The 27426-nt window shown below is 37.2% G+C and overlaps 1 protein-coding gene across 1 annotated transcript in view; it reads left to right on the top strand.

Moving 5' to 3' along the window:
* Nucleotides 1-27426, top strand: part of EFHC2 (EF-hand domain containing 2) — a 268766-nt gene that overhangs the window by 137584 nt on the left and 103756 nt on the right. The window contains exons 9-11 of the mRNA XM_053579880.1: nucleotides 1547-1689; nucleotides 4922-5118; nucleotides 7494-7624. Coding sequence (XP_053435855.1) covers nucleotides 1547-1689; nucleotides 4922-5118; nucleotides 7494-7624 — 471 coding nt within the window. The remainder of the gene's footprint in view (nucleotides 1-1546; nucleotides 1690-4921; nucleotides 5119-7493; nucleotides 7625-27426) is intronic.

The following is a 27426-nucleotide window of genomic DNA, read 5'->3' as shown; positions in this document are numbered from 1 at the left end:
TTTATCACTGGGAACATAACAGAATATTAAATTCCAACATAGGAAAGTCTGCAAGGGAGAACCTCTCTGCTTAGAGTTGTGACAGGAAAGTGACAAAGGACATGGCTTATTTTCCTGTGTGTTTTCTTGGGGTAATGCTTTTGATGATCAAAGATCTTGCCAATGGTTTATTGTTTGTTATAAAGTCTACCTTTCACTAGCTAATATCCATAGACATACTTCTGCTAACGGGTCATAAATTAAACACATTGTTGACTGGCAATTTTACATAGAACCTATCCCATGTCACCGACTATTATTATGGTGATACAATCAAGAAAGCTTTTACAATCTTTTACATTATTCTGTGTTTTAAAAATTGCAATAGCTAATGCAAGTGCAAATAAGGGTTAACAATGTTGGGCATGAAAACACGAATGAACTCATGACTGACCAAAAACAGTTTGTTAATTTCTTGAGTGACCAATCAACTTTGGGAACTTTGCATTCTAGACTTTGATCTTATGTTCAGCCTTCTAGACTGTTCTATGTATGCCTAGAATTTTAAGTGCAAATTCCAACCTATACAAATCTTATAACAACTTCCTACAAACATTTATTGAGTATTCATAAGATAAAAACTGTTTTGTTAGACAATGGGCTTTTTTCCTTGTTCTCAGAAAACAGACTTGTAATGGCTACTTACAATATGGGTGATAAGCGCCATTTTCAAAAGGCAAATCTATGATATTTATTATATCATTTGAAAGGGAAAAGATAATTTCTCTCTTGAAGGAAGTTGGGGGATGCTAGGGAGCTGAGCTGGAGGAATGAGTCAGGCAGGGGAGGATGTGGGCTGGAAGACAGAAACAATGGGCATAAACCAGTGGGTCGTGAACCTGGGAGTTAGTTCCAGGCACAGGCAAAACACACCTTCTGGATTTCTCAGGTGACGAGGCTAGGTGTTTGCATTTCTTTCTGACTTAATTATTGTGATTGTTGACCAATTGCCAACCAACCTTGACACTAGAGAACAGCTGGTTAATGTGGCTGGTTTGAACAGTGTGTGTATGATACTTGTTTTGGGTCCATTTTCCCAATGTGTTCATCAGAACATACAAAGAATCAGAGGTTTTTTTTTTTTTTTTTTTTCAGTTTTTGGCCAGGGCTGGGTTTGAACCTGCCACTTCCGGCATATAGGGCTGGTGCCCTACTCCTTTGAGCCACAGGCGCTGCCTAGAATCAGAGATATTTTTGACCAAGTGCAATGGCTCACTGGGAGGCCGAGGCAGGAGGATCACTTGAGGTCAGTAGTTTGAGACCAGCCTGAGCAGGAGTGAGACCTTGTTTCTAAAAAAAACAACAATCAGAAATATTTTAATATGCTGGGAAAATTTCTCTGCATTTAGATTTAGAACCTAAATAAGAAGATGGTGGGAACTCTTTTTAGAGTTTATGCTACAACATTGAAATCATAGCACAGCTTTTGTAGCCTTTTTAAAAAACATATATAATGTATAGATGGTTACATGTATAATTCCATAACTCTCATTTCTATTCCATTTAGCTATGGCAGCATAAGCAACGTACTCCGGTTTTTTGCAAAACTAATCACGGACAAATGTGCTGATGTGGACAGGCTGTTTGTTATTTCATATTTTCTCAGTGATGACACAATGTCAGTGTTTGAACCTACAGAGAAGAATTCAGGTAAGAAATACCTCTCTCAAGGTAATTTTCCTCAGAATATTTAACTGTCTCTTCATTTCAAAAATTTAGGAATATGATATGATTTAGTAGCCTAGATAATCTATGGTAGTGGCTTTTTATTTTATTTATATATTTTTTTAAGACAGAGTCTCACCATGTCACCCTCAGTAGAGTGTCGTGGCATCATAGCTCACAGCAACCTCAGACTCTTGGGCTTAAGCGATTCTCTTGCCTCAGCTTCCCAAGTAGCTGGGACTACAGGCATCTGCCACAATGCCCGGCTATTTTTTGTTGTTGTTGTTGCAAGTGTCATTGTTGTTTAGCAGGCCTGGGCTTGAACCCCAGCCTCAGTGTTTGTGGCTGGTGCCCCACCCACTGAGCTACGAGCACCACCTGGTAGTGGCTTTAAAAGAAAAAAAAAGAAAAGAAAAATAATAGAGTTCTTTTTACAAAGAACTCTTAAGTGGAACCTAAATTTAAAATGATAAGAGAGGAATAGTTTTGGTTGGCTCGGGGATGGGGGACCTGGGCTCCCTCCTTTTTGCTATAATCCTCTCTTCCTCTGTGGCCTCTGAAGTACCTCTAGGGAATCCAAGGGCCTCAAAATTGTGGATGGCTACCACTAGTCCCATTAGCAGGCAGTAAACCTAGAGGAAGTCTGTACTCTTGATAGTCCTGCTTACAAATATCTTGCTTGACTATAAGACATTGATTTCGGATATACAAATTCTGTTTTCAAGGTCCATCTTTCTCTGGCCCTTCTGCCTATTGCCAAGGATCAGGCCCATGGAATTCCTCTCTGCAATGTGCTGATACTACAGCCATTGCTGAGAAGAGCCATTAACCTATCAAAGCATGGAACTATTGGACTCTGTTCTTTGTTTCAACATATTCAATACTTTTATCTATGCTGAAGACATACATTTGGGAAAAATAATCAGTGATGTGCTGGTTAATCAGCTCTTTGAAAAGATTTTAAAAGCCCTGATTTGTACTATTTGCCTGTTTCTTTGGTGTGAATACCCTAACCGTGGCCAATATCAAGCAGCCAACAGATTAAAAAAAACTGTCTTGAAAAATCTCTGAATAAATAATCAGCTCTTATGAACTGGTATGGGCCAGTTGGCACACCAATGAGTAATGAATAATTTGCATAACTAGGTCAGGCTTCATGGTGGTTTGAATAATAGATCAAATCTTAAAATAGGAAATCGAATAGGGATAAATATAAGTTATGCTTTTATAGGTCAGAAAATAAACTCTATACATATAGAATGGGAAGGTGTTACCAGCTTACTAGAAATAGGCCGGATGTGGTGGCTCACGCCTGTAATCCTAGCAATCTGGGAGGCCCAGGCAGGTGGATTGTTTGAGCTCACGAAACCAGCCTGAGCAAGAGTGAGACTCCATCTCTACTAAAAATAGAAAAATTAGCCAGGCATTGTGGCAGGCGCCTATAGTCCCAGCTACTCGGGAGGCTGAAGTAAGAGGCTCACTTGAGCCCAAGAGTTTGAGGTTGCTGTGAGCTATGATGCCACAGCACTCTATCCAGGGCAACAGAGTGAGACCCTGTCTCAAAATAAAGATAATAATAATAATAATAGCAGCCATGATTGAGAACTTAATGTTAGACTTACAAGAACTTTATGAGGTTAAATTTGTGTTAGTCCAGGTCCCCCAAGAAGCAAATGCTGAGACAAGGTTAAATGTGCTAGAGATTTATTAGGGGAAATTCTGCTGAGGGAAAATGTGGAAGAAGCCATAGGAGGCCAGGAGAACCAGGAGGCTGAAGGTCTGACTCCTGTGAAGACAGAGGGAAGGAAGGAAGGGGGAGTCATAGACTGCAGTGAAATTCTTAGAAAGTTTCAGAATGACTGACAGGGAGTCTTTGAGGCAAATTTTGCTAGTTGGAGGAGCCCTTGTCTTGCAGGAATGGGCCTGCCTTGCTTAGTCATCTTTTGGCAATAGCCTGTGAGAAGTGTGACCTCAGCACACACACAAGGATAGATTTCAGAAAACAACAGCTGGGGCCTTCTAACAGTCATGTTCTACCCTGTAGATGATCTGAGAGGTACATTTTCTTGGCCCCTACACATTTCATTCCCGTTTTACCAATAAGAATTTACAGAATTTCAGAGAGATTAAATCATTCCTAAAGATGATCCAACAAGCCAGTGTGAGAACCAGGATGGGATGAAGCTCTATTTAGCTCCAAACCTGTGTCTTTCCACCACCTATGGTTTCTGCATGTGGTAGGAGGAGTGGGATGAAGTTGACCACAAAGTTCATTTGATCTCGGACTGTTTTCATAGCTCTGTAGATTTTAGTTCAGGATCAAAAGGTACTGGAGTTTCCTTTTCAACTCTGCTCTCTGCTTTCTGAGAGGTCACAAAACAAATAATGACCAAAAGAGAACAGATGAAATAGTGAGAATTCTGGAAAGTAAGAAATATGAAGCATTACTAAAAGAAGCAAAGATATTCTACCTGTAGGGGAAAAAAAGTTAAGGGAACTCCCATAGTTATCTTCAAACACTTAAGTAACCTCCTTTACAATTAAGACATCATATGGGACAAAAAGGTGGAAATAAGCACAGATGAAGAATTTTCTAACTGGTACTGTTCAAAACCTGCTCTAAAGATATAAGTGTCTTACTCATGCTCCACACTCCCAGTACGCTGCTGGGCATATATAGCGGTCCTTGCCAAATGTTTATGGGCCTGTGAAGGGAGTAGAGGAAAGAAAAGAGTGGAATACCACACCACTGTTTTCTTTTTTTCTTTTTTTTTTTTTTTTCTGTAGAGACAGAGTCTCACTTTATGGCCCTCGGTAGAGTGCCGTGGCCTCACACAGCTCACAGCAACCTCCAAGTCCTGGGCTTAAGCGATTCTCTTGCCTCAGCCTCCCGAGTAGCTGGGACTACAGGCGCCCGCCACAACGCCCGGCTATTTTTTGGTTGCAGTTTGGCTGGGGCCAGGTTTGAACCCGCCACCCTCGGTGTATGGGGCCAGCACCTTACCGACTGAGCCACCACTGTTTTCTTGAACACATTCACCTAGAAGCCTTATTTCTTCACCCACTGCCTCATTTTTTCCTTAAGTCTGAGAATAATAAGCAATAGTTCACAGGTAAGTTATACAGTCTGTATTTGAAGATGAAGTAACTCTGAAGGCAAGTCAGATGGTTCTCTCAAGATTACAGGTACTCAATGAACTTTTCCCTTTTTCTATAGGGCTTACTGGTGGGAGGTTCTTGAAAAGAAGCCGTGTTAAGAAGCCTGGACAAGAAGTCTTTAAAAGTGAACTGTCAGAATATATCAAGTCTGAGGAGCTGTATATTGGAGCCACAGTGAATATCAATGGCTACCTATTTCTTTTACTCAATGCTGATGAGTACACCTTAAACTACATGGAGAAGAATTTACATAAGGTGAATTTATGTTGTATAATTCTTGATTTGCCTCTCTGCCCTCTGCAATCTGTATTTTTCTTTCTCTAGGGCCTTTGCTTCTTCCTCTTGCCACTGGTTTTAATCCATGAATAATGGATACGTGCGACTTGGCCACAGGTCCCATCACGGAGGCCAGGTCCTTGTCTGCTGTGATCACATGCTGGGTTCTCTGCTGCTTAGCATCACGGATTCCAGACATAGGCAGGAGGCAGGGCCGGGGTTGAATCAAGTTTCCTGGGTTTTCTGCTGATGCTAACAATGTTTTCAGAAAGAAATTCAGCAACTATAGGAAAGGAAAAAAAATCTGGTGCCACACACTGTGCTGTTCCAGTTAATTGGCAGAGGCCAACAGAGAAGGCCAAGACCCGAACAATCAGAAACCCCAAGGGGACCCAATAGTTGCTGGGATTGCAACTTCCTATAACAGTGTCCACTTAAGGCCTAAATGAGAATTTAAGGAGAAATTGACAACAGTGAGCTCAAAGAGTTTTTTTTTTTTTGTTTTAATATTTGAAATAAGATGGCAGATGGGTACTGCTACTGAAAGTGGTGTTGTGGCAATATTGTTCAGTAAAAATAATATATTGATAAAATCTTGATTTTAATTGTGAACTAATTCAGTGTACAAACATGTATATTTGGTAATCATTGCCTAATATTAAAAATCTATTTGGAAAATTTTATTTTAAATGTCCATCTATAAGTAATATTTATGTACCATTTATATACCTGCAATACCAGTTTTTATCTCATTTATACAGTATATAAAACGCCCAGGGTTAGGTTGCTAAGATCAGTCTCCCTGAGTGTATCATACCTTTTATATCAGTTTGGGTCCTCTGAGAAGCAGATGACAAGACAGAATTAGATGTGGAAGAGATGTATTGGAGGAAACACCTCTGAAGGATAAAGAAGAAAAGGGGAAGGGACATGGAGGAGGCAAGAGAGCCTTCAGACTCCAAGGCGGGTCTGTCCCATGTAAAGGGAGAGAGGAAGGAGGTTGGAGTGTAAGGAGGCAGCAGCTGGAGGCTATAAGCAAACACTAACTCTTCCCTACAAGGTCTCTCTTGACGGAGGCCTGAGCATCCAAAGTTCCCATGGCTACCACACCATCTCTGCAATTGTGTTAGCAATGCAGTTTATCATAAAGCCATGAATCAGTAGCTACAGGTATTCAAAAACGCTGAATTCAGGAAACAGAAGACCAGCAGACCTGGCTTGGAAACCTGACTCCACACTTAACAGCTGAGGGACCTTAGACATGTATCTTCCCTGAGCTTCAGTTTCTTCTTCTTTGAAATGAAAGTAACAACAGTGCCTATCTCATGGAGCCACTATGAAGATTAGATGTGATAATGCATGTGAAATGCTTAGCTCATTGTAGCTACTGAAAATTAGCGTTCTATTCCCAAACAGAGCGTGAATCTATACCTTAATATAAAATATATACAGCATGAATATAAAATGTAAAGGGCTTTTCTCCTTTCAGAAGAATAAAAGCAGGATGGGACATTATCTGGTATCTCATTCCAAGTGAAAACTGCATTTTAAAACTACCCCTAACAAGGACATTATAAGCAGAGAAAAATTACTATACTCTTTAATATCAATCTGAAGAGTCTTTTCAAAAGAGCTAATAGATCCTATCATGCAAATAGATGAAAGGAAATGCAGAAAGAGGGGAGGGCGTGGGGACCTGTGCGAGGTGCCAAACCACCTGGATCATTTTCTGGTAGAAGAGAGGGAGCTTTATGCTAAATTACCATCGATGTTTTCATTTCAAAATTTTGTCTTTTCATTTTTGACCTTTTAGATGTAATTATTTACAACCCATGCTCTACTAGATGGAATAAAACATCCTACTGAATCAAAAAACAAATAACAGGGTAGAAGACAGGAACAGTGACCTGCCTAGAGAATGAATGTACGGGGCTTATAGTGCCTATGCGGATCTTTGACACCAGCCCTGCTCTGATCATTGCATAATCTAACAGCCAACAGTTCCAGAGGGAGCCGTTCTAAAGATGTAGAGAAAATGGAGGTCCACTTATCTAACTTAAATACCCATTCTGTCTATTAGGGTCTCCCAACATATTGCGCCAGTGTCTTATGGCTACAGGGAGAAGGCTGAGCTGATTTTCTGACATCTGTGGCCAACTATTACTTAAGCACATTTCTGTCCTCTCAGATCTGGAACCTGTGTTACCAACTGTCCTGAATACTTAAGTTGGTCTCTTTGAAAAGACTTATTTGCTAAATTCAGGTTCATAGTATGAACTGGCCATCAGAAAGATTTGGCCCCCAAAGTCTAAAGCAAATTTAAATATGTCTTTCCTCTCATCTCACCCTTATAGTTTCCTTATAGCGACTTTGACCTTGCCCTACAAAAGGTGAAGGATGAAAAATCAAAATCCAGAGAAATCAAGCAGATATTTACAGCTATTGACTGTAAGCACACAAAGAAGGTGGATTATAATACATTCAGGTAAGCCATATTCTGCTGCTCATAATCTGTTTTCTTCTCAAGATTATCCAAGGAACAGAAAGAACAATTTCTTTCTTAGTGCTTCCTAATTAGTTGTCTACTTTTATTTTTTATTAGGAATTGTCATTTCTTTGTACTTTTATTAGCTTTATGGTCAAGTTTTGGCCATTAATATTATAATAAATTTTGTGCATTTGCATATAAAAAGCTTATAGGTGGAAACAGAGAGACAAGTCACTTTGTCTTGTGAATCATGGTATTGAAGGATCTGGGGAACAACAGGAATGGTACATCTGAGTGAGAAAGGTATTTAAGCAATGCTGTTTAGGGCAGCACTCCAAAATCTGGGGGACAAATGAAGGGCATCTCCCTAGGAATGTGATGAAGTTGGAAAAGATAGTGAAAACTTTACTGCAAAGGTGATATGTGTACGTCTGTGTATGTTCACACACATATGTGTGTTCTCAAGGACATAATGGAGGAATCGCGGGAAAAATTTATGATGGTAGTTAGAAATATTAAATCATGAGCAATAGAAGTTTTCTCTAAGTAAATCTGAATTCTGGGACTATCCAGTGGCTGACCTAGGCAAATTTTCAAACAGTGGAAACACAGGGAAATTCAAATTCACAGTCCAGTACAAGTGTGAGACTTCTTAGCCTCAAAACAAAGTGAATGGAGCATTCAGGAGAATGTCAATTAAATCATGGATGGAGGACAAGGGGCACTTTCTCTTTTGGCTGAGAATTTTGGCTCCTGAAAACAATAGTGGCTGAAAGCTATATAGTAAACTCGGCTGATGCAGTCAAAACGTGGGCTGAGAAATGAGGAAGTGAGCCCAAGAAAGGGTAGCAAGGAGGTCTTTCCAACTTCATGTCTGCAGTTGCCTATTGCAACACTACCTGATTGCCTGGAGCCCACCATTAGGCCCAAAGTGTCCCTAAGAGCTCATTTGTTATTTTAACAAAGCTCTTTTGTGTCTCCAACATGTTCTTTTGAGAAAAGCAGAGGACATAATTTTTATTGTTTAGAATTCCCAACCTTCCAGGATCAGTAAGAATTTATAGTTCTTTATTATTGTTCATAGTCACATACACATGTTCATGATGTTTTGGAAAATAAATGGAGACAGAGTAAAGAGCAAAGACAATTACTCAGGCAGCTGGCGAATGGAAAGCAGTGGAGGAGAAAACAAGAAATTTCCATCAGAAATGAAGGAGTGGTTTCATTTTATTATTTGTGTCCTTCTACAAAAGCATCCATTCTCCCAATACTCTTGCAAAGTCTATTGGAAACACTTTAGTGAGTTTATGGGGCTTTTTGGGAAGCACTTAGACGAAGCAGTAGATCCAAGGAGGAAAAGTAGTTGTACAGATGGAGGCCTGACCCTAATTGTAAGGGATAAAAGGCCACCATACTATGTGGGTAGAGGGCTGGCCTCAAGGCACTGCATGCTCAGAAAGAAGGAACTCCCCATCCCAGAATTTCCTTAAGGTGAAAATCAGATGAGGTTATATCAGGCCTAAAAAATCCTTCAGTGGCTCACTGTTGTCTTCACAATAGATCCAAACATTTGACTGCAGCCAGCAGGCCTTGAGTGATGTGACTCTGTGTTTCTAGTGTCATCACTTCTTTGTCTCTAGTCCTGTTTTTTGGCCTCCTTGACTATCTTTAGGTTTCTCAAACACTTTAAGTTCTTTCCAGCCTTTGCACACACTGTCTCCTCTGTCTGGCGTTCCCTCAGCACCATCCTTTTGTGGCAAATTCTCAGACTCATTTCCAAGGTCAACTTCCCAGAGGAACTTTCTTTCTCTGATTATCCTATCTAAAGCAGATCACTCACTGTTATTCTTAGCCCTTTGTTTATATTTTTCATAGCACTTAGCACAACTTGCAGTTGTCTTATTTAGAGATATGTTTACTAGGGTGAGGGTGTGCATGTGTGCATGCTTGTGTGTGTCTTCCATTAGAATGTGAGCTTTCTTGGAGCAGGGACCTTGATGGTCCTATATTCATGGCAGTATCCCTGGCACCAAGTTCTGGGCTTAATACATGTCTGTGGTCACTGAATGAAATCATGAACCACTAGCATTATTCTTAGAGGTCTTAGTTGGAGGTAGTGGTCTAGACTTCAAAGGAGAGTGTACACCAGGAGTGCTGCTATTCAGTGTTGCCATGAGATCCTCTGTGTCAGGTTCTGAGCCCTCTGTGCTTGGCCCACAACTGCAAGTCCCTGCACCTTGCCTTCAGCCTTCTCTTTTGCTACTCACACCCCTTCCTGGGCAAAGACAAAGGAACTAAGTCACTATCACACACATTCTAATTTAATTCTTTGTTCATTGCTTTTACTAGCTGATATTTTTCTTTCTTTATTTAAGTGTGAATATATGCGCATGTATTTTGGCTCCCCTCACCAGAATGTAACCTCTTTGACGGAAGGGACTTTCTCTTTCTTGTTTTCTGCTTTCTGTTATCACTTACCACAGTGTCTGGCAAACAGTAGAGTGTTCATAAGTGCTAGCTAAGTGAATACATTTTATTTAGCTCTTACTGGTTTAACTTTGACCTATAAGCTGATGTCTCTGTATTAGTTTCTCAAGCTCAGACCTTTCTGTGACCTACACACCAGGAAATCTGAACACTTCTAGGACATGTCCCCTTGGATATCTCTTAGGCATTTCCAAATAACTTTTCCTAAATTGACCTCATTTTCATCTTTCATAAGGTTGCAGCTGGGGACTGTATTCTGGTAAAGGTCACCATAATGCCCAGGCCAGGGGTCTGCCTTGTCTTTCATTTCCCCTGTATCATGATCTCTCCCACCTGACCTTTGGACTTTTCCTTTTTTTTTTTGAGGTGGAGTCTTATTCTGTTGTGCGGGCTGGAATGCAGTGGCATCATCATAGCTCCTCCAATCTATCTCCTCCATCACTGCAGCCTCCAATTCAAAGGCTGATACGATTCTCCCACCTCATCCTCCTGAGTAGCTGGGACTACAGGCATGTGCCACCATACCTGGCTTAAGTTTTCTATTTTTTGTAGAGTTAGGGTGTCAGTCTTTCTCGGGTTGGTCTTGAACTCCTGACCTCAAGCAATCCTCCCTCTCTGGCCTTCCAAAGTGCTAGGATTACAGGATTGAATCACTGTGCCCAGCTGGAATTCTGCTTCTTACTGCCTCTGGAAACCTGCTCTTTACTTCATCCCCTGCTTCCTCATTGCAGCTCAGCTTTTTATTACTGTTCACTCAGACCCTCTGGAGAGCTTTGTAACTTTATCTCCTTTCCTTAACTCTTATCCTCCAAAGTTTTGGCAGAGTGATCTTTCTAAAATATGATTGGATCATTCCTCTAGCTCTAAATCCTGCCTACACCTCTCTTATTTCCATCTCCCTAGAACAATACTTTTGTAGAAGCTACCATTTATTGAGCACTTAACTATGGGCCAAGCACTGTGCTGAATGCTTTACATCTTCTGGTAGGTAGCTTTCTGTTGAGTTGTTACTTGTTTGCTTCCCTGCCTCCACATTGGCTCCTGCCAAGTACAATAGATGTCTGTTGAATAATTTAATGAATGGTCCTATTTCTTAAGGAACATTCAGTCTAAAACATGCAGCAAACAAGTAAATAATTGATTACCTTGCACTAGGGAAGGGCCATCTGGCTCTGACTTAGAGAAGTCAGGGAAAGCTAGGCCTGACCTTCCCTAGACAAGTGACTTGGGCAACTCACTTTACTTCTCTGCACCTCACTCTTTTGTCCATAAGTTGGTCTCAGGTTCTTTCCAAGCTCTGATAATCTGAAACTCTTAACATGTAGGTTTATAATTTGCTTGTAAAATGTTCCCTTTTTGTGAGTTGAAACAGAGAAGAGTAAAGGCAGCTAGAGGCAGGATTGCATAATAGGCCTGTGGGCTTCCCTTCTGTGGCCCTGACACTCTGTTCTGCTTAGATACCTGGTACTCTTAGTATATACAAGCCCCTGACATTGCCTTTGTTCCTCTCAGGAAAACCTTGAGGACAAGAGCTAATGAACTACCTCTGGATAAGGTGCTATGGTTGATAATGGATTAATGTGTGGGCCTCCCTCAAATATTTGCTCAGAAGTGACCAGAGGGAATACAGGGACAGGCGGTCATCAAGAAACACATATAGGGAAGTTTCTCTGTTTCCATTTAGGTGGGGAATATTTCTCTTTTGCTGTGATGGGGTCACCATTTCTGCCTCTATGATGAACCTATTTCTCTGGGACCCTTTGTTCATGGTCTGCCAGATTCCTCTATGAGAGCTGCTGAGTGTTACCTGAAAGAATGAAGAGAGCCCTTCTTAAAGGCTCAAGATACCTAGTGACAGACAGGTTTCAGAAGGGAACAGGGCAAGGAGTAGGCATGGAAAGGCTAGTATTTCATGCAGTTGGGGACATGGACAGCAGCCATGAGGGCCCCAAGCCAGGGGAAGACATGGTCAATCCCTCCGTCTGGCTACTTCCTTGAGCCTTGATGTACTCATCAGAGATGGTGCCCAATGTATCCTGTGTATATTTTGTTTATCTGTGTGATCATCTCTTCTTCCCACATGGGGGAAATCTATCAGAGGGTCTATCAGTTCCATGCCTGGTTCACTCTTGTATCTTTCCCAGACACCTCCAGAACCCAGTGTATCAGGCCTCAATGAACATAGTGAACTATATTGCACAGTTCTTTTCAGACTTCCATTATTGACTGCAGGGTCAGTAGTTCTCCTGTGAACATTCGTGTAATAAATTCCCTCTAAGATTCAGAGCCTCAAGAAAATTTTCTCTCTTGTAAAACTAAAATTTTTCCTGAGGGAGGTTGTATGTATAAATAGATCACTAGTTTTGGGTTTGGCAAACTCAGATCCAACTCTCATCTCTCTTATTTCCCAGCTTGGTGGCCTTGGGGAAGTTGTTGAACAATTTTTCCATCTGTAAGACAAAGATAATAATACCTACTACATAAAGCTGTTGTGATAATTAAATTTGATAGTGTATGTAAAGTTCTTATTGTAACACACTGACTAGTGCATGGTGGCTATTCAGAAAATGAAAACCCTTTGTTTTAACGGTTGCAAGTTGGTATCACTGACAATAGTAATACATGCTGTTTTTGGTATTTCAATAAGCTACACATTTACCTGTGGTGGAGTCATTCAAAGCATTCTTTAATAAATGAGATTGGAAGATAAACATTTTAGAAACTTGGAGGCCATGAAGATGGAAAGCAATGAACATCATTGTTGGTGGACTAAGTTTATGAAACATTGATATAATCCACCCTATTACTGTCATTACTTCAAGGAAGCAGATTGTAAATTTAGTGCTTAGAACATGGTAATAATCTCAAGCTGATTTATCTAGGACAATTACCTCTCCCTTTATGTGGTTTTGCTCTATCTTTATTTGGATTACTCAATGTACATTGTTATTGGTATTTTTATTATAAGCTATCTAACATCTTTTAAGGAGGCCATTAGTCTAGAATTTATATGAACAAAAGCAAAACCAAATACAAATTCCCAAAGCACTCAAACATAGGCTCTTATCATGAGCCAAATAGATACTTTGACGGTATTCATAGCCTATCTTCAAGATGGGAACCTCAGTAGTATGTATTTTTTAAAACAGCATTTTTCACCTTTCTAAACATATTAAACACAAATAATGTGAGGTGATAGAAAGAATGCTGGCCTACAAATAAAAAAGATGGAGATTTTTGATTTGATTCTGTCACTGCCTGGTGGTAGTGTTTGTATTGGTGAGGGCTTAGTTTTAAGAAGCAAAATCCTCTCTGGCTAGTTAAGCAGAAAAGGAATTTATTGAAAGGGTCCTGGTTAGTTCATAGTATCTTTGGTAGGGCTGGAAAAATAAGCTTGAGGCTGAACTGAGGAACAGTGCCGAGAAGTGGGCTATAGAACTTGCCTGATGAGAAATGATCTGTTTTACCACCATCACCATTCGCAACTTGTTGCTACACTTGCGTTGCTACCAATAACTCAGTTTTACTACAGCCAACAGGATCACCACTTTTGGCAAGCTTGCATCCTTTGCCACCCCTGAAAGCTGGAACCCTCTGACACCACCCATTATTGCCCAGGCTGAGATGGTTTTCTCCTGCTAATCCCTTCTGAGGCAGACTTGGTGAAGTCTAGGTCACCTATTTACATGTTTCTAACTGCAAGGAAGGCTGGGAAATAAAGCTCTGACTTCCATGTTGGGGTGGCAGAAAACATAATGTGGGAATTTCCCCAAATATAGAAAAGCCGTTTATAAGGCACCCTTTGTAGAAAGTTTCAGTTAGGATGAATAAGTTCTAGAGACCTATTTTACAGCATGGTCACCATGTATAATGTAGTATATACTTGAAAACGGCTAAGAAAGTAAATCTTAAATGGTCTGACTACAAAAAAAATGATAATTATATGAGATGGTAGATATGTTCATTAGCTAGATTTAATTATTTCACAATATATAAATATATTGAAACATGTTCTGTGCCATAAATGTATAAAATTTGTATTTGTCAATTATACTTGAATAAAGTTGGGGAAAAATAAAATAAATAAAAGATAAGTTTTGCATTTGCTCTGACTATCGCAGAGATAGCAAATCAAAATCAACAGGAGCCAAACGGGGAACACAAATGTATGTTGACATCAGGGACTAAATTCCTTGTTTGTTATCAAATCAAGCAAAACATCTGCTTGGTTTTAGTGCTTTGAAAATACTATTTTGATCCACTAAACAGCTAAAGAAGATGCAAGTCCCCCTCCTACACTTGGCTACTTTTGCAATTTCCAACAAACCTTTTTGAGTTCAAATTGCTTTAAATACAGGTTCATAGATTGAAAGCTGGCAATTATATTTTGTTTGGCTTTTGTTTAATGTTTCTAACATTAGGAGTTTTGGCATAAATATATATATATATATATATATATATATATATATATATATATGATTCCTCTTGGAAGATAGAAACTGAGCCTACATTTCCCCATGGTATCAGTCAGTTGGGAATGAGTGGCACTTATAGGTAAAGCCTGTTCTCTACATTTCTTCTTAGTTTCTATAATACTTTATTGTTTTCTCCCATTTATCTTACCTACCTACCCCACTAGGCAATTGACTAGGTAACTTTTGGATTAGATCATCATAAGGACACTTTTAATTATAAATTCCATTATTTCATTATCCTAGGTATTATTGAAATAGGCATTTAGGAATCACTATATAAATAGCCCAAAGTAGAACTGAGAATGGATTTTGAAATTAGAACCCAAATATGATTGTGTGCCCAAAAAATCCAAAAGAATCAATCTTAAAATGGTTAGAACTATTAAGAGTATTCAGGAAAGTAGTTAAATGTGAGAAAAAATTATACAAAACATTACGTTTGCATCACATTAGCCATAACCAGTCAGGAAATGTTGTGCAAAGGGGGATACCATTTGCCGTAGCAAGAAAAATTATGAAATATCAGGGAGTAAACTGACAAGAAGTGTACAAGACTAATATAAATACAATTTAAAAACTTTATGATACCTCTGGGTGGGAAGACAATATTCTAAAATTTCTAATCTGTCCAAATTAATGTGTATATTTAAAGCATTTATAGTGAGAATTACAAAGCAGTAGGTTTTTGTTTTTGCTGTTGTTAGATTGGCTTTGTTTTGCAGGGTTGGGGAGAAAAATTGACTGATTCATTATAAAGTCAACAAGAATAATAAGGGATTGAGGCCAAAAAAAGTGTAGATACTAGAAATGTATGTAATTTAAAGACATTGGTGAACATCACAATTTTCTAGCAGAGGAATAAGCCAAAGTATCAGTGAAGTAGTGTAGAGTCCATAAAATACCCATGTTTATGGACTTTACTGTAGGGCCTGGAGAATATTTCAAGTCAGTGGAGAAAGAATGAATTATTAATAAAGATTTTGGTGACAGTGATTAGAAAATATTTTTATAAATTTTTATTTTGTGGTAGAGAACAGTTTCTGGAATCTATCAAGGAAAGATGGTATTGACTATAGGAATTTTTTTTTTTTTTTGAGACAGAGTCTCACTATGTCACCCTGGGTAGAGTGCCGTGGTATCACAGCTCACAGCAACCTCAACGCTTGGGCTTATACAATTCTCTTGCCTCAGCCTCCCAAGTCACTGGGACTATAGGCGCCTGCCACAACACACGGCTATTTTTTTTTTTTTTATTGCAGTTGTCATTGTTTTTTATCTGGCTCAGGCTGGTTTCAAACCCGCCAGCCTGGGTGTATGTGGCCGGCGCCGTACTCACTGAGCTATGGACACCGCCGACTATAGGATTTTTTTATATTTCTCTATAGCAACAAATACTGCAAACAAACTTAAAAGAGAAGGAACAGACAATATTTACAACTAGAATAAGAACCAGGGGTTAACATTAAGGACTTATGAACACCTCTATAAAATCAGACAAAAATGGGTCAAAGACAAGAAAGGACAATTCACAGAAGAAATACAAATAGTCTTTAAACTTACGAAAAGATGCCTGATAATGATACAAGCTGAAACAACAATGAAATGTTATTTCTACCTATTATATTGGCAGTATTTTAAAAAGAATAATATAACTGATTCTAGGTGAGCATGTGGGGTTAACATGTACTCTCATTTTCCATTGGTAGGAATTTAAATTGCTTTAGCATTTTTAAAATTAAATTATAGCTGTGTACATTAATGCGATTATGGGGTACAATGTGCTGGTTTTATATACAACTTAAAATACTTTCATCAAACTGGTTAACATAGCCCTTCACCGCATTTTCTTAGTTATTGTGTTAAGACATTTATATTCTGCACTTAGTAGGTTTAACTTATACCCTTGTAAAACGCACCATAAGTGTGGTCCCACCAATTACCCACCTCCGCCCATCCTCCCTCTTCCCCTCCCCTCCCTCACTTCTTTCCCCTTCTTCTTGGGCTATAGTTGGGTTATAACTTTCATATGAAAGTGTGGGTGCTTATAAATTGGTTTCATTGTAGGGCTGAGTATATTGGATACTTTTACGTTCATTCTTGAGGTACTTTGCTAAGAAGAATATGTTTCAGCTCCATCCATGTAAACATGAAAGAGGTAAAATCTCCACTTTTTTTAAGGCTGCATAATATTCCATGGTGTACATATACCACAATTTATTAGTCCATCCATGGGTTGATGGGCATTTGGGCTTCTTCCATGATTTAGAAATTATGAATTGGGCTGTAATGACTTGAAGAGAAACTTCTCTGAAGAAGACAGGTGCACGGTCTACAGACAGATGAAAAATGCTCATCATCCTTAATCATCAGATAAATGCAAATCAAAACCACTTTGAGATAGCATCTAACTCCAGTAAGATTAGTCCACATCACAAAATCCCAAAACCATAGATGTTGGCGTGGATGTGGAGAAAAGGGAACACCTCTGCACTGCTGGTGGGAATGCAAACTAATACGTTCCTTTTTGGAAAGATGTTTGGAGATCACTTAGGGATCTAAAAATAGACCTGCCTTCGATCCTTCAATTCCTCTACTAGGTATATATCCAGAAGACCAAAAATCACTTTATAATAAAGATACTTGCTTTAACATTTTTGAGGGCAGTGGATATTTAGGTCCTTTTACCTATTAATTATAATTTTAGATTTTTTTTATTCAGAAAAATGTTGATAAGTGGATTGCTGATACGGGTATGTGTGTGTGTGCATCCATGCATGCATCCATGATATTCATTGCAGCTAACTTTGTAATAGCAAACATTTGGAAAACTCAAATACCCAACAAGAGGGAGTAGTTGTATATATTCAATTATATTAGTTTAAGACAGTACTCTTTAGCCATCAGAAAAAAATGAAGTAGACCAAATAATGCATAACTGAAGAATGGTTTAATGTATCAGTTGAGATTGGCTAAGTAATGCTGTAGTAACAAGCAACCCCAAATTTCAGGGAATTAAATCAGCAAAGGTTTCTATTTTGTTCACTCTGTGTATCCACTGTGGTTGTCAGAGGAATTTTGTTCATAGTAGCCACTCAGAGACTGAAGCTGGCAAAATAACCACAACCTTGAATGCTGTCAGTCACTTTGCCAGAAAAAAAAAAGAGAACTTTGGAGGGTAAAGCACAACCAATTTTTACCTGGAAGACATATGTATCATTTACAGTCTCAATTCATGGTCTAGCACTAGTATCAAGGCTCTTCTCATCTGCTCAGAAGAAAGAGGAAAACCAGATGTTGGTGAACAGCACCGATGGCTACCATATATATGTTGTACTGTTTTGTAGATAAAGCAAAATCCAGAAGTATGCATAATATGATTCTATTTATGCCAAAAATTTAAAGGTTGTATGTGCCTGTATATTTATATAAATATTTCAAGACATGCATATACCCTTTGAAGTAATTTGAGCAGGCTGCACACCAAGCTGTTATTAATTCAGTGAGCCTCATTCTTTGATTTTTTTCCTCTTTTACAATGAGCAATGGTAAAAAAAATTAAAACTTAAAATAAAACCCAAACAAAGCCAAAAAGCCTGGGCACAGAGCTTTTTGAAAAAATTTTCAAAGAGAACATTTTTTATTTCTTGCTTCAGTTTCCAGAAAGAGCTAACAGCAGATGCTGGCAAAATGATTTGAGCAAAAGTTCTGATCAATTATTTTTATACATATACATATATATATGCTCCATTTTTTTTTTTTTTTTTTGTAGAGACAGAGTTTCACTTTATTGCCCTTGGTAGAGTGCCGTGGCCTCACACAGCTCACAGCAACCTCCAACTCCTGGGCTTAAGCGATTCTCCTGCCTCAGCCTCCTGAGTAGCTGGGACTACAGGCACCCGCCACAACGCCCGGCTATTTTTTGGTTGCAGTTTGGCCGGGGCCGGGTTTGAACCCACCACCCTCGGTATATGGGGCCGGTGCCCCACCGACTGAGCCACAGGCACCGCCCTATATGCTCCATTTTAATAAAAAATGAAAGAATATTTTTTATTTCTTGCTTCAGTTTTCAGAAAGAGCTAATGGTAGATTTTGGCAGAATGTTCTGAGCAGAAGTCAAGAGGCTCAGAATCATAGAGCCAGGTATGAGTTGTTGCAGTTGAAATACTCTACTCTGATGATTATTTAGGGTCAAATATCTTTAATGTGCTTAGTTTAATGCCTTATATTAATATAAAATATATTTATATATTATGTTATTTACATGTAATACTATGTTATAATAAATATTTTATTTTTCGTTTTCTTTTGTGTGTATTTTTCAAAGTGCATTGTAATTGTTGGTATTCTTTTTTTTTTTTTTTTTGGTATTCTTTTTTTAATTTTCACATATACATGTGAAATATTTTATAATATGTATAAAACCATTTATAAAAGTGTATATAAAATATATTTTTAATGTTAAATAAAATATAATATATTTATATATTTTATATTAATGTGTATTTTATGTTTTAAAATATATATTATATTTTTAATATTTTAGAATATATACAGACGGTACAGAATACGTATACATATTAAGAAATGTATTAAATGTATTAAAATGTAACATTTTAAGAAAGGAAAAACCTGGATTAAAATTGTTATACTCAATATATACTGATAACAAAAGATGAGTACAAGTCATGTTGAGCAACTCTTGTAATTGCAGAGGTCAAAGGTGAATTGAGTGTTACAAATTTAATATAGTTTATTCCTTTCTTAAAATTTGTATACATTTTTTGGCTCCCAAAAATATTTTCCAGATTATTTTATATTGATGCAGTATATCCTGTGATATTTTATATTTATGTAATTACAAAGTTCTAGAACTTTAGTTACATTTTAAAATTTTTATCAAATTAACAATAGTTGTAATCATTTATTTTATCTGACATTTCATGAAAATTTTTAAATGTCCAGAAAATTTGAAAAGATTGAACAGTGAACACCATTATCCACCATTGTACCAGTAACCTCTTACTTTATTTGCTTTATCACACATCTCTCCGTTTATGCATTCCTCTATCCACCCATTAATCCATCCTAATTTTGGTGAATTTCAAAGAAAATCACAGACATCAGTTATTTACTTCTAAGTATTTCAACATGCTTACCATTTATTTACAGTTTTTTTCCTTTCATGTAAAATTTATGTTCAAAAAATGTACAAACCTTAAGTGTACCTTTGCTGAGTTTTAATTCATACCCCTGTGCAACCCAAATCCCTATTAAGACATAACATTACCATCACCCCAGAAAGCTCCCTGGTGCCCCATCCCAAGTTGATTCTTGCCCACATCACCATTCAAGAGGTTGCCACTATTCTGATTCTTTTTCCATTATAGTTTTTTTTTTTTTTTCCTGTTCTAGAATTTCAGGTAAATAGAGCTATATAGCATGTGCTGCTTTGTGGCTTCTTTCGTTCAGTGTGATTTGGAGAGTCAATTATATTGTAGAATATACCATCCCTTTATATTACTGAGAAGCATTTCATTGTATGACTATACTGCCATTTGTTTATTCATTCCCCTGCTGATGGATACCTAGGTTGTTTTCCAATTTTTGGCTAATATGAATAAATGTACTCTGAATATTCTCATACAAATGTTCTTGTGAACATGTATTTTTATTTCTCTTGTTTCCCTAGGAATTGAATTGCTAGGTGTATGGAATTGTGTAGGTTTAGTTTAAGAAAATGCCAGACCTTTTACCAGTGGTTGATTGTACCAGTTTATATTCCAAATCTAAATTGTCAGTTTTTTCTTTCGTCATTATTGTTTTCTGTGATCTGTTTAGGATGCCTTTGGCTACCTCAAAGTCATCAAGATATTCTCTCTCATTTCCCTCTAATAGCTTTCTTTCACTTTTAAGTCTATGATTCATCTCAAATTAAATTGTGTGTATGGTGTGAAGTAGGGACTGAGGTTCATTTTGCTTTTTTATCAGCTTGAAGCAGCAAACATTTATTATCTCACAGTTTCTGTGGGTCAGGAATTTGGCTGTGGCTTAGCCCTGCACCCATGGCTCAAATGTATTTGATAAAGTTGCAAGTTCCACTGTTGTGGAGAGTGAGGACTCCTTTGAAGGGACAGTTGGGGAATAACTCACTTCCAAGCCCACTCACATGGATACTGTCAGGATTCAGTACCTCACTGGTTGTGACTGTGAGGGATTCAGTTCCTCCCTGGCTGTGGGTCAGAGGCCTTTCTCAGTGCCTTTCTTAAAGCAGCTGGGTGCATCATTCAGAGCAAGTGAGTCAGATAACAAGAGAGAAGAGCCAAAGATGGAAGCCACCTAATCTTAGAAGTAACAGCCATATTTGTCATATTCTATTTTTTTATTCAAGAATATTATAAGGGTACAAATCTTTTGGTTATGTGAATTACTTTCGTATAGTTTGTGTCAAAGTTAATTGTGCCCATTACCTACCTGGTTAGTGTGCATTGTACCTGTTAGGTAAGAATTTATTCTCCTCCTACGCTCTCCCACCTGTTTGCTTTCTGTTGAGTTTTACTACCAGATGTGCATGTGGGTGTTGATTGATTAGTTTCAATTTAATAGTACACGTGGTGTTTGTTTTTCCATTCCTGGAATACTTCACTCTGAAGAATGGGGTCCAGTTCTATCCAGATTGTTAACAAAAGGTATTATTAGTTCACTGTTTTTTTTTTTAATGGCTGAATAGTACTCCGTGGTATACATGTTATTGATGAGGTTCATTTTGCTTAAATTCTTAAAATACTTATTTGAAATTCTTATGTTATAGGCCAGAAAATTTTATATTAAGTAAAAAATAATTCTAGAGCTGTAAAATACAATTTTGAAATGGAAGAGATTTTATAATTTTCAAATTCTTTTTTTTTTTGGTAGAGACAGAGTCTCACTTTATCACCCTCGGTAGAGTGCCATGACGTCACACAGCTCACAGCAACCTCCAACTCCTGGGCTTAGGTGATTCTCTCACCTCAGCCTCCCGAGCAGCTGGGACCACAGGCGCCCACCACAACGCCCAGCTATTTTTGTTGTTGTTGTTATTGTTGTTGCAGTATGGCCAGGGCAGGGTATGAACCTGCCACCCTTGGTATATGGGGCTGGCGCCTCACCTACTGAGCCACAGGCACCGCCCAATTTTCAAATTCTTATTCAGTTAGTGACAATGTGTTATTTGGTCTTTTTTTCTTATTCTATGATATCATTTTGACTATTAAAATCACAAATTATCCTTTACAAAGGAGGCTGAAATGCTGGTCTTTTATGTGTTACCATATTTTATAGCTTTCAAGAATTTCCTTATGTGATACATGTCCATTTAGTGAGAATTGATGTGTTCTCACTAAATTAATTTCCCAGTTAACTGAAGAATGGTAGATATCAGCTGTCTTGTTAATTGAAAGAAATTATATACTATACACATATGGTTGATTATATTTTCCCTAATGAATTAATGGTGTTGAACATATTTTCTTGACCTTATCTTCCATCAGTAGTCTTCTTCTTTGGTGAACTGCCTATTCAAGTATTTTTTTCTATTTTTAATTCTTTTTCTTATTTCTGAATTTTAAGAGTTCCTTATATAACATGTCCTTTATCAGATACTTGATTTTAGACTTTCATGTGACAAAAGACACCATATTGGCACTTTTAGCCACTGTAGTAAAGCAAGAAAATGAAATTTAAAAAATTTCAGATTGGAAATAAAGAAGTAAAACCAGTAAAACTAAAAATGTTTTCTGTTAGTGGATTTTAATTTTATTCCCTTAAAAGTGTGTTTTGAAGAGCAAAAGTTGTAAATTATGATTAAGTCCAGCTCATCAGTTTTTGCTTTTAGAGATAGATCATGCATTTGGTATTATATCCAAGAAGTCTTTACCTAATCCAGGGTGGAAAGGTTTTCTACTATATTTTCCTCTAGAAGTACTATAGTTTTAAGTTTTACATTTAGGTCTATGATGTACTTTAAGTTAATTTTTGAATGTAGTGTGAGGTATGTGTTAAATTTTTGTTTGTTTGCTTGTTTACACACAATTTTTTCAGTGACATCTGTTGAGAAGACTATCCTTTCTCCACTGAATTGCTTTGTTGAAAAATAGCTGTCAATATATGAAAGGCCTATTTCTGGACTCTATTCTGTTCCATAGATCCATTTTCCATCTTGACACCAATACCACACTTTACTGATTGCTGTAGCTTTATAATAAGTCTTGTAATCAGATAGTTTTAGTCCTCCAATGTTTTTCTTCATTTTAAAAGTTATTTTGGCTCTACTAGGTTTTTGTATTTCCTTATGAACTTTAGAATCAGCTTGGGACTTTTACTGAGATTGCATCGAATCTATACATAAATTTAGGGATGGTAGTGAGTCTTCTTACTAATCAACATGGTGTATATCTCTCCATTTATTTGGTATTTATCTCAGAAATGCCTGATAGGTTTTCAGGGTATAGGTCTTGCCTATTTCTTGTCATATTTATCCCTAAATATTTCATATTTTTGATATGCTCACATATTACATTGTTTTAAATTTTAATTCCTGATTTTTTATTGTTAGTATAAGAAATAAGATTAATATTTGCATATTGATCTTATATCCTGCAGCTTTGATAAACTCATTTATTCATTATAGTAGCTTGCTTTCTTATTCCCTTAGGTTTTCTGCATTCACGGTCATGTCAGCTGTGAATAAAGGCAGTTTTACTTCTTTATTTCCACTCTGGATTTCTTTTATTTCTTGGTTTATTATACTGTCTCAAGATGCCAATATGGTACCTTTTGTTATATGGAAGTTTAATTTTTTTTTCTTAAATCTTGGAAGGGTGCAGGTGAAGTTTACTAAGGAAGTTAAAATTTTTAATTGTAATTGAATTTATGTATCTTTTCCTTTTGTTTGTGAATTTTACATCCTGTTTAAGAAATTACGTGTGACATTATAACAAAGACATATGTACCAGAATGTTTACTGGAGCCCAATTCATAATTGCTAAGACATGGAAGAAGACTAAGTGCCCATTGATCCATGAATGGGTCAATAAATTGTGGTATATGTACACCATGGAATATTATGTGGCCTTAAAGAAAGATGGAGACTTTACCTCTTTCATGTTTACATGGATGGAGCTGGAACATATTCTTCTTAGTAAAGTATCTCAAGAATGGAAGAAAAAGTATCCAATGTACTCAGTCTTATGAAACCTATAACCCAATTATAGCCCAAGAAGAAAGGGAAAGGAGAAAGGGAGGGGAGGGGAAAGGGGAGGATGGGTGGAGGGAGAGTAATTGGTGGGACCACACCTACGGTGCATCTTATAAGGGTACGTGTGAAATTTACTAGGTGTAGACTATAAATGTCTTAACACAATAACCAAGAAAATGCCTTGAAGGCTATGTTAACCAGTTTGATGAAAACAGTTCAAATTGTATATAAAACCAGCACATTGTACCCCATCATTGCATTAATGTACATGGCTATGATTTAATAAAAAAAAAGGAAATTATATGTGCCCCACCTGTATGAGGATAGTCTTCTCTGTGTTCTTCTCAAAGTTACAGTGCTTGCTTTCACATGTAGGTCTTAACCTATGTGATATACACAAACACACACATACTGACTGCCAATTGTCTCAGCACCGTGTATTGAGTAAGTCTGTCCTTTCCCCAATGGTTTATATTGACGCATCTGATATACATCATTGTCCCATATCTTTATGAATTGGTTTCTATTTGCTAAACAATTTACTAGACAATTTGTTCGATCGTCTATTCTTAAGCCAGTACTACCTATTTTAATTTGTTACCACACCATCATGATATGTCATAATGATATATAACCAGGATAAATTCTAATTTTTCTTCTTTAGGTTTATCCATTATTATTTCTAGGCTTTTAATTTGCAATATCAATTTTACGACCACTTTGCCTAGCATTATAAAAAGGCTGATCACATTTTTGATTAGAATTGTGTTGAATTTATAGATTAATTTGGAGACAGAATTTCTGTCACTATGAAATACAGACTTCTCATCCATGAATATTGTATATCTTATTTTATAATACTTTATAGTTTTGTTGCTATTGTAAATAATGTTTTTACTTTAAAATTACATTTTCTAGTTGGTTGTTGGTGGCACATGAATGCCATTGGCTTTTTAATATCATTTTTTGTATATTGATCTTATTTTGTTTTATGAGTTCTCAGAATCTATAAATTCTCTTGGATTTCATTTTGGATTATATATAAACTATTAAGAATGACAGATTTGTTTCTTCCTTATCTTGATGATGTTTTTTCTACTTATTATATTGGTTTACCTACAATACAACATGTAAGATAAGTAGTAATAGTAACTATTCTAATCTTTTTTTTGTTTGTTTTTACTTTAAAGAGTATATTTCTGACATTTAAATCCCTTCTATTCAAAAACAGAAGAGAAGCCTAAGAGTTCTAATGGTCTGTTTCCTAAATGAAGTTTCTATGAATAAAAGCAAGCATCTAGTAGTCATTTGATTGCTAACAAATATTTTTGGTAGATGCAAATATTTTATTTAGGATTTTCACATCTTTATTCATAAAGCATACTTCTTTCTTTTTCATACTGTCTTTGTTCACTTCAGATATTAATATTTCATAATAGCTTCATAAGATGAATTTCAGAACATTCTCTCTGTTCCCTACAGCAGTTTATAAAAGGTAGGCATTATCAGTTTTTTGAAGGTTTTATATTAAGCTGTCAGTAAAACCATTTGGCTGATGCCACTTATTATCTTATATGCTTTCCCCTCTGGCTGTTGGTTATCTCTTTGCCCTTGTACCTGGGGACATTGCTCTGCTTTTTGCAGGCTCAGCCAGGAGTTTGAGTTTTAATTGCTGCCTTGTCTACCATTTTACCACACACAATCTCTCTACCACACCATGAGACTGTCTAAAATTACATGGGGGAAAATACTGACTAGACATATTATTATCAGGGAATGTTACATTATTATTAATACCTATGCCAAAGTGGGTTTGGCTGTGATCATATAGGCCTAGTTAAAATCAGCTGCACTATTAAAAAATTTTAATCACTCTTGGGCTTTTCTCTTTCTATTTTTGAAGCATATCCATTCTTATAACCTTAAATTTTATGGGATGTTAGAAAAAAATTCTTGGCATTTGAGAATAAATAAACCATAATATAATGTTGTGCCAAAACAGATAGAGTATTTCTTATGCTTCTAAAGAATGGAAAAAGGACCAACTCTTTCTCTGAGGTTTTATATATACGTATATATTTATATTGTGTTTATTTTATTTATTTTTCCATGATTATATTCTTGTGGGAGTGGGTAAATCATTAACAGTGAAACTACCATTTCATCCAAAATACCACGTTCTAATGGTCTGTTTTCTAAATGAAGTTGCTATGAATAAAAGCAAGGCAGCTATGTAGTCATTTAGTTGCTAACAAATGACCAGTTAGTGCCCCCCATGCTTTATTCTTTAATTAGATTCCAAATTTTGCTTTTAAAAATGGGTGCAGTAAGTAAATGCTAATTTGTAGTTCCTCAGGAGAAGAATTATGATGTAAAAATTAGGATATAATATGAGAGGGTACTGCAGGGCAGGAGAGTAATGACACTTGGGCAACCATAGGGCAGGTGCTGCCTGGCTACTTTTCATTCAAGTAAATTTTACAACTCAAAGGAGGACTGGGTACAGAAGGCATGCCCTAGTACAGAGTTTAGCCCTGTAAACTCTATAGTATAGAGTTTAGCCCTGTAAGTTTATTATTTTTTCATTCATTTGTTCAATAAACATCTATTGGGAATTTACTCTGTGTCAGGTCCTGTGATGGGTGATAGAGGTTCAGAGATGAATATGCTGCCCTTGGGGAGCTACAGCCTCATCTGTGGCCTTTCACTGCTGGTTCTGGGCTTCTCAATCTGGATCACTCTTTCCACACAATTTTGGAGAGGGTCTCTCCTTTGCTGTCTGGTTTTCTGCTGCCCTTCCCTGAAGACATGGTCCAGATTATACTTATTCTCTTAAGGTGTTCCTGACCACTCCAGCTCACAGTGATCCCTACCTCTTTGAACTTATTGTAGTTATGACTGGTACCACCAGCATCTTTTTAAAATTTAATCACTTTACAATGCAGCATATCTTTTTATTCCCATATGCACATTAGTTGAAAAATAAATGAGTGCATCAATAAAGGTGATACCCTTTGTTTGGATTCAGTTTTCACTCAATAGTTAGGATCCTACCGACAGGGCATTCCTAAACTTATTCGGGCCTTTCTTGAAGGTCAATTCTTTCTAATAATTATAACAATAGTTAATACTTATATGCTGCTTACCATGCAACAAATGTTAGACTAAATGCTTTCTGTACATTAACTCATTTACTACTCACAGCAGTCTTACAGAGTGGGTGCTATTATTATTCCCATTTTGCAGGTGAGGAAACTGAGGATGAGAGGGTAAGGAACCTACCCAGAACCACATGTACAGCTGGGATTTGCATTAGGTGGTCTAGCAATTTCATCATGAGTTAAGATTTAGAATCAAACTAGGTAAGGTTGACAATTTATTTCAGTATCTCTACTGCCTCAGGTTCTTCATCTGTGTAATAAGAGTAATTCAAGAGCTGGGGGGGGGGTTAAATGAGTTTACATATGCTAGACATTAAGCCAGCAAATATCTATGGCAAGTTCATCTACTTCCATTCATCACTGGCCAAATGGAACTTACACTGTGGGTCTAGAAAGCATATATGTGCCTTTGGATGGCCTAGCAGCTGTCTTTAGCAACTTTGA

The sequence above is a fragment of the Nycticebus coucang genome, chromosome X (assembly GCF_027406575.1).
Source record: "Nycticebus coucang isolate mNycCou1 chromosome X, mNycCou1.pri, whole genome shotgun sequence".
NCBI lineage: Eukaryota > Metazoa > Chordata > Mammalia > Primates > Lorisidae > Nycticebus > Nycticebus coucang.
This window is presented reverse-complemented; position numbering and strand designations above follow the sequence as displayed.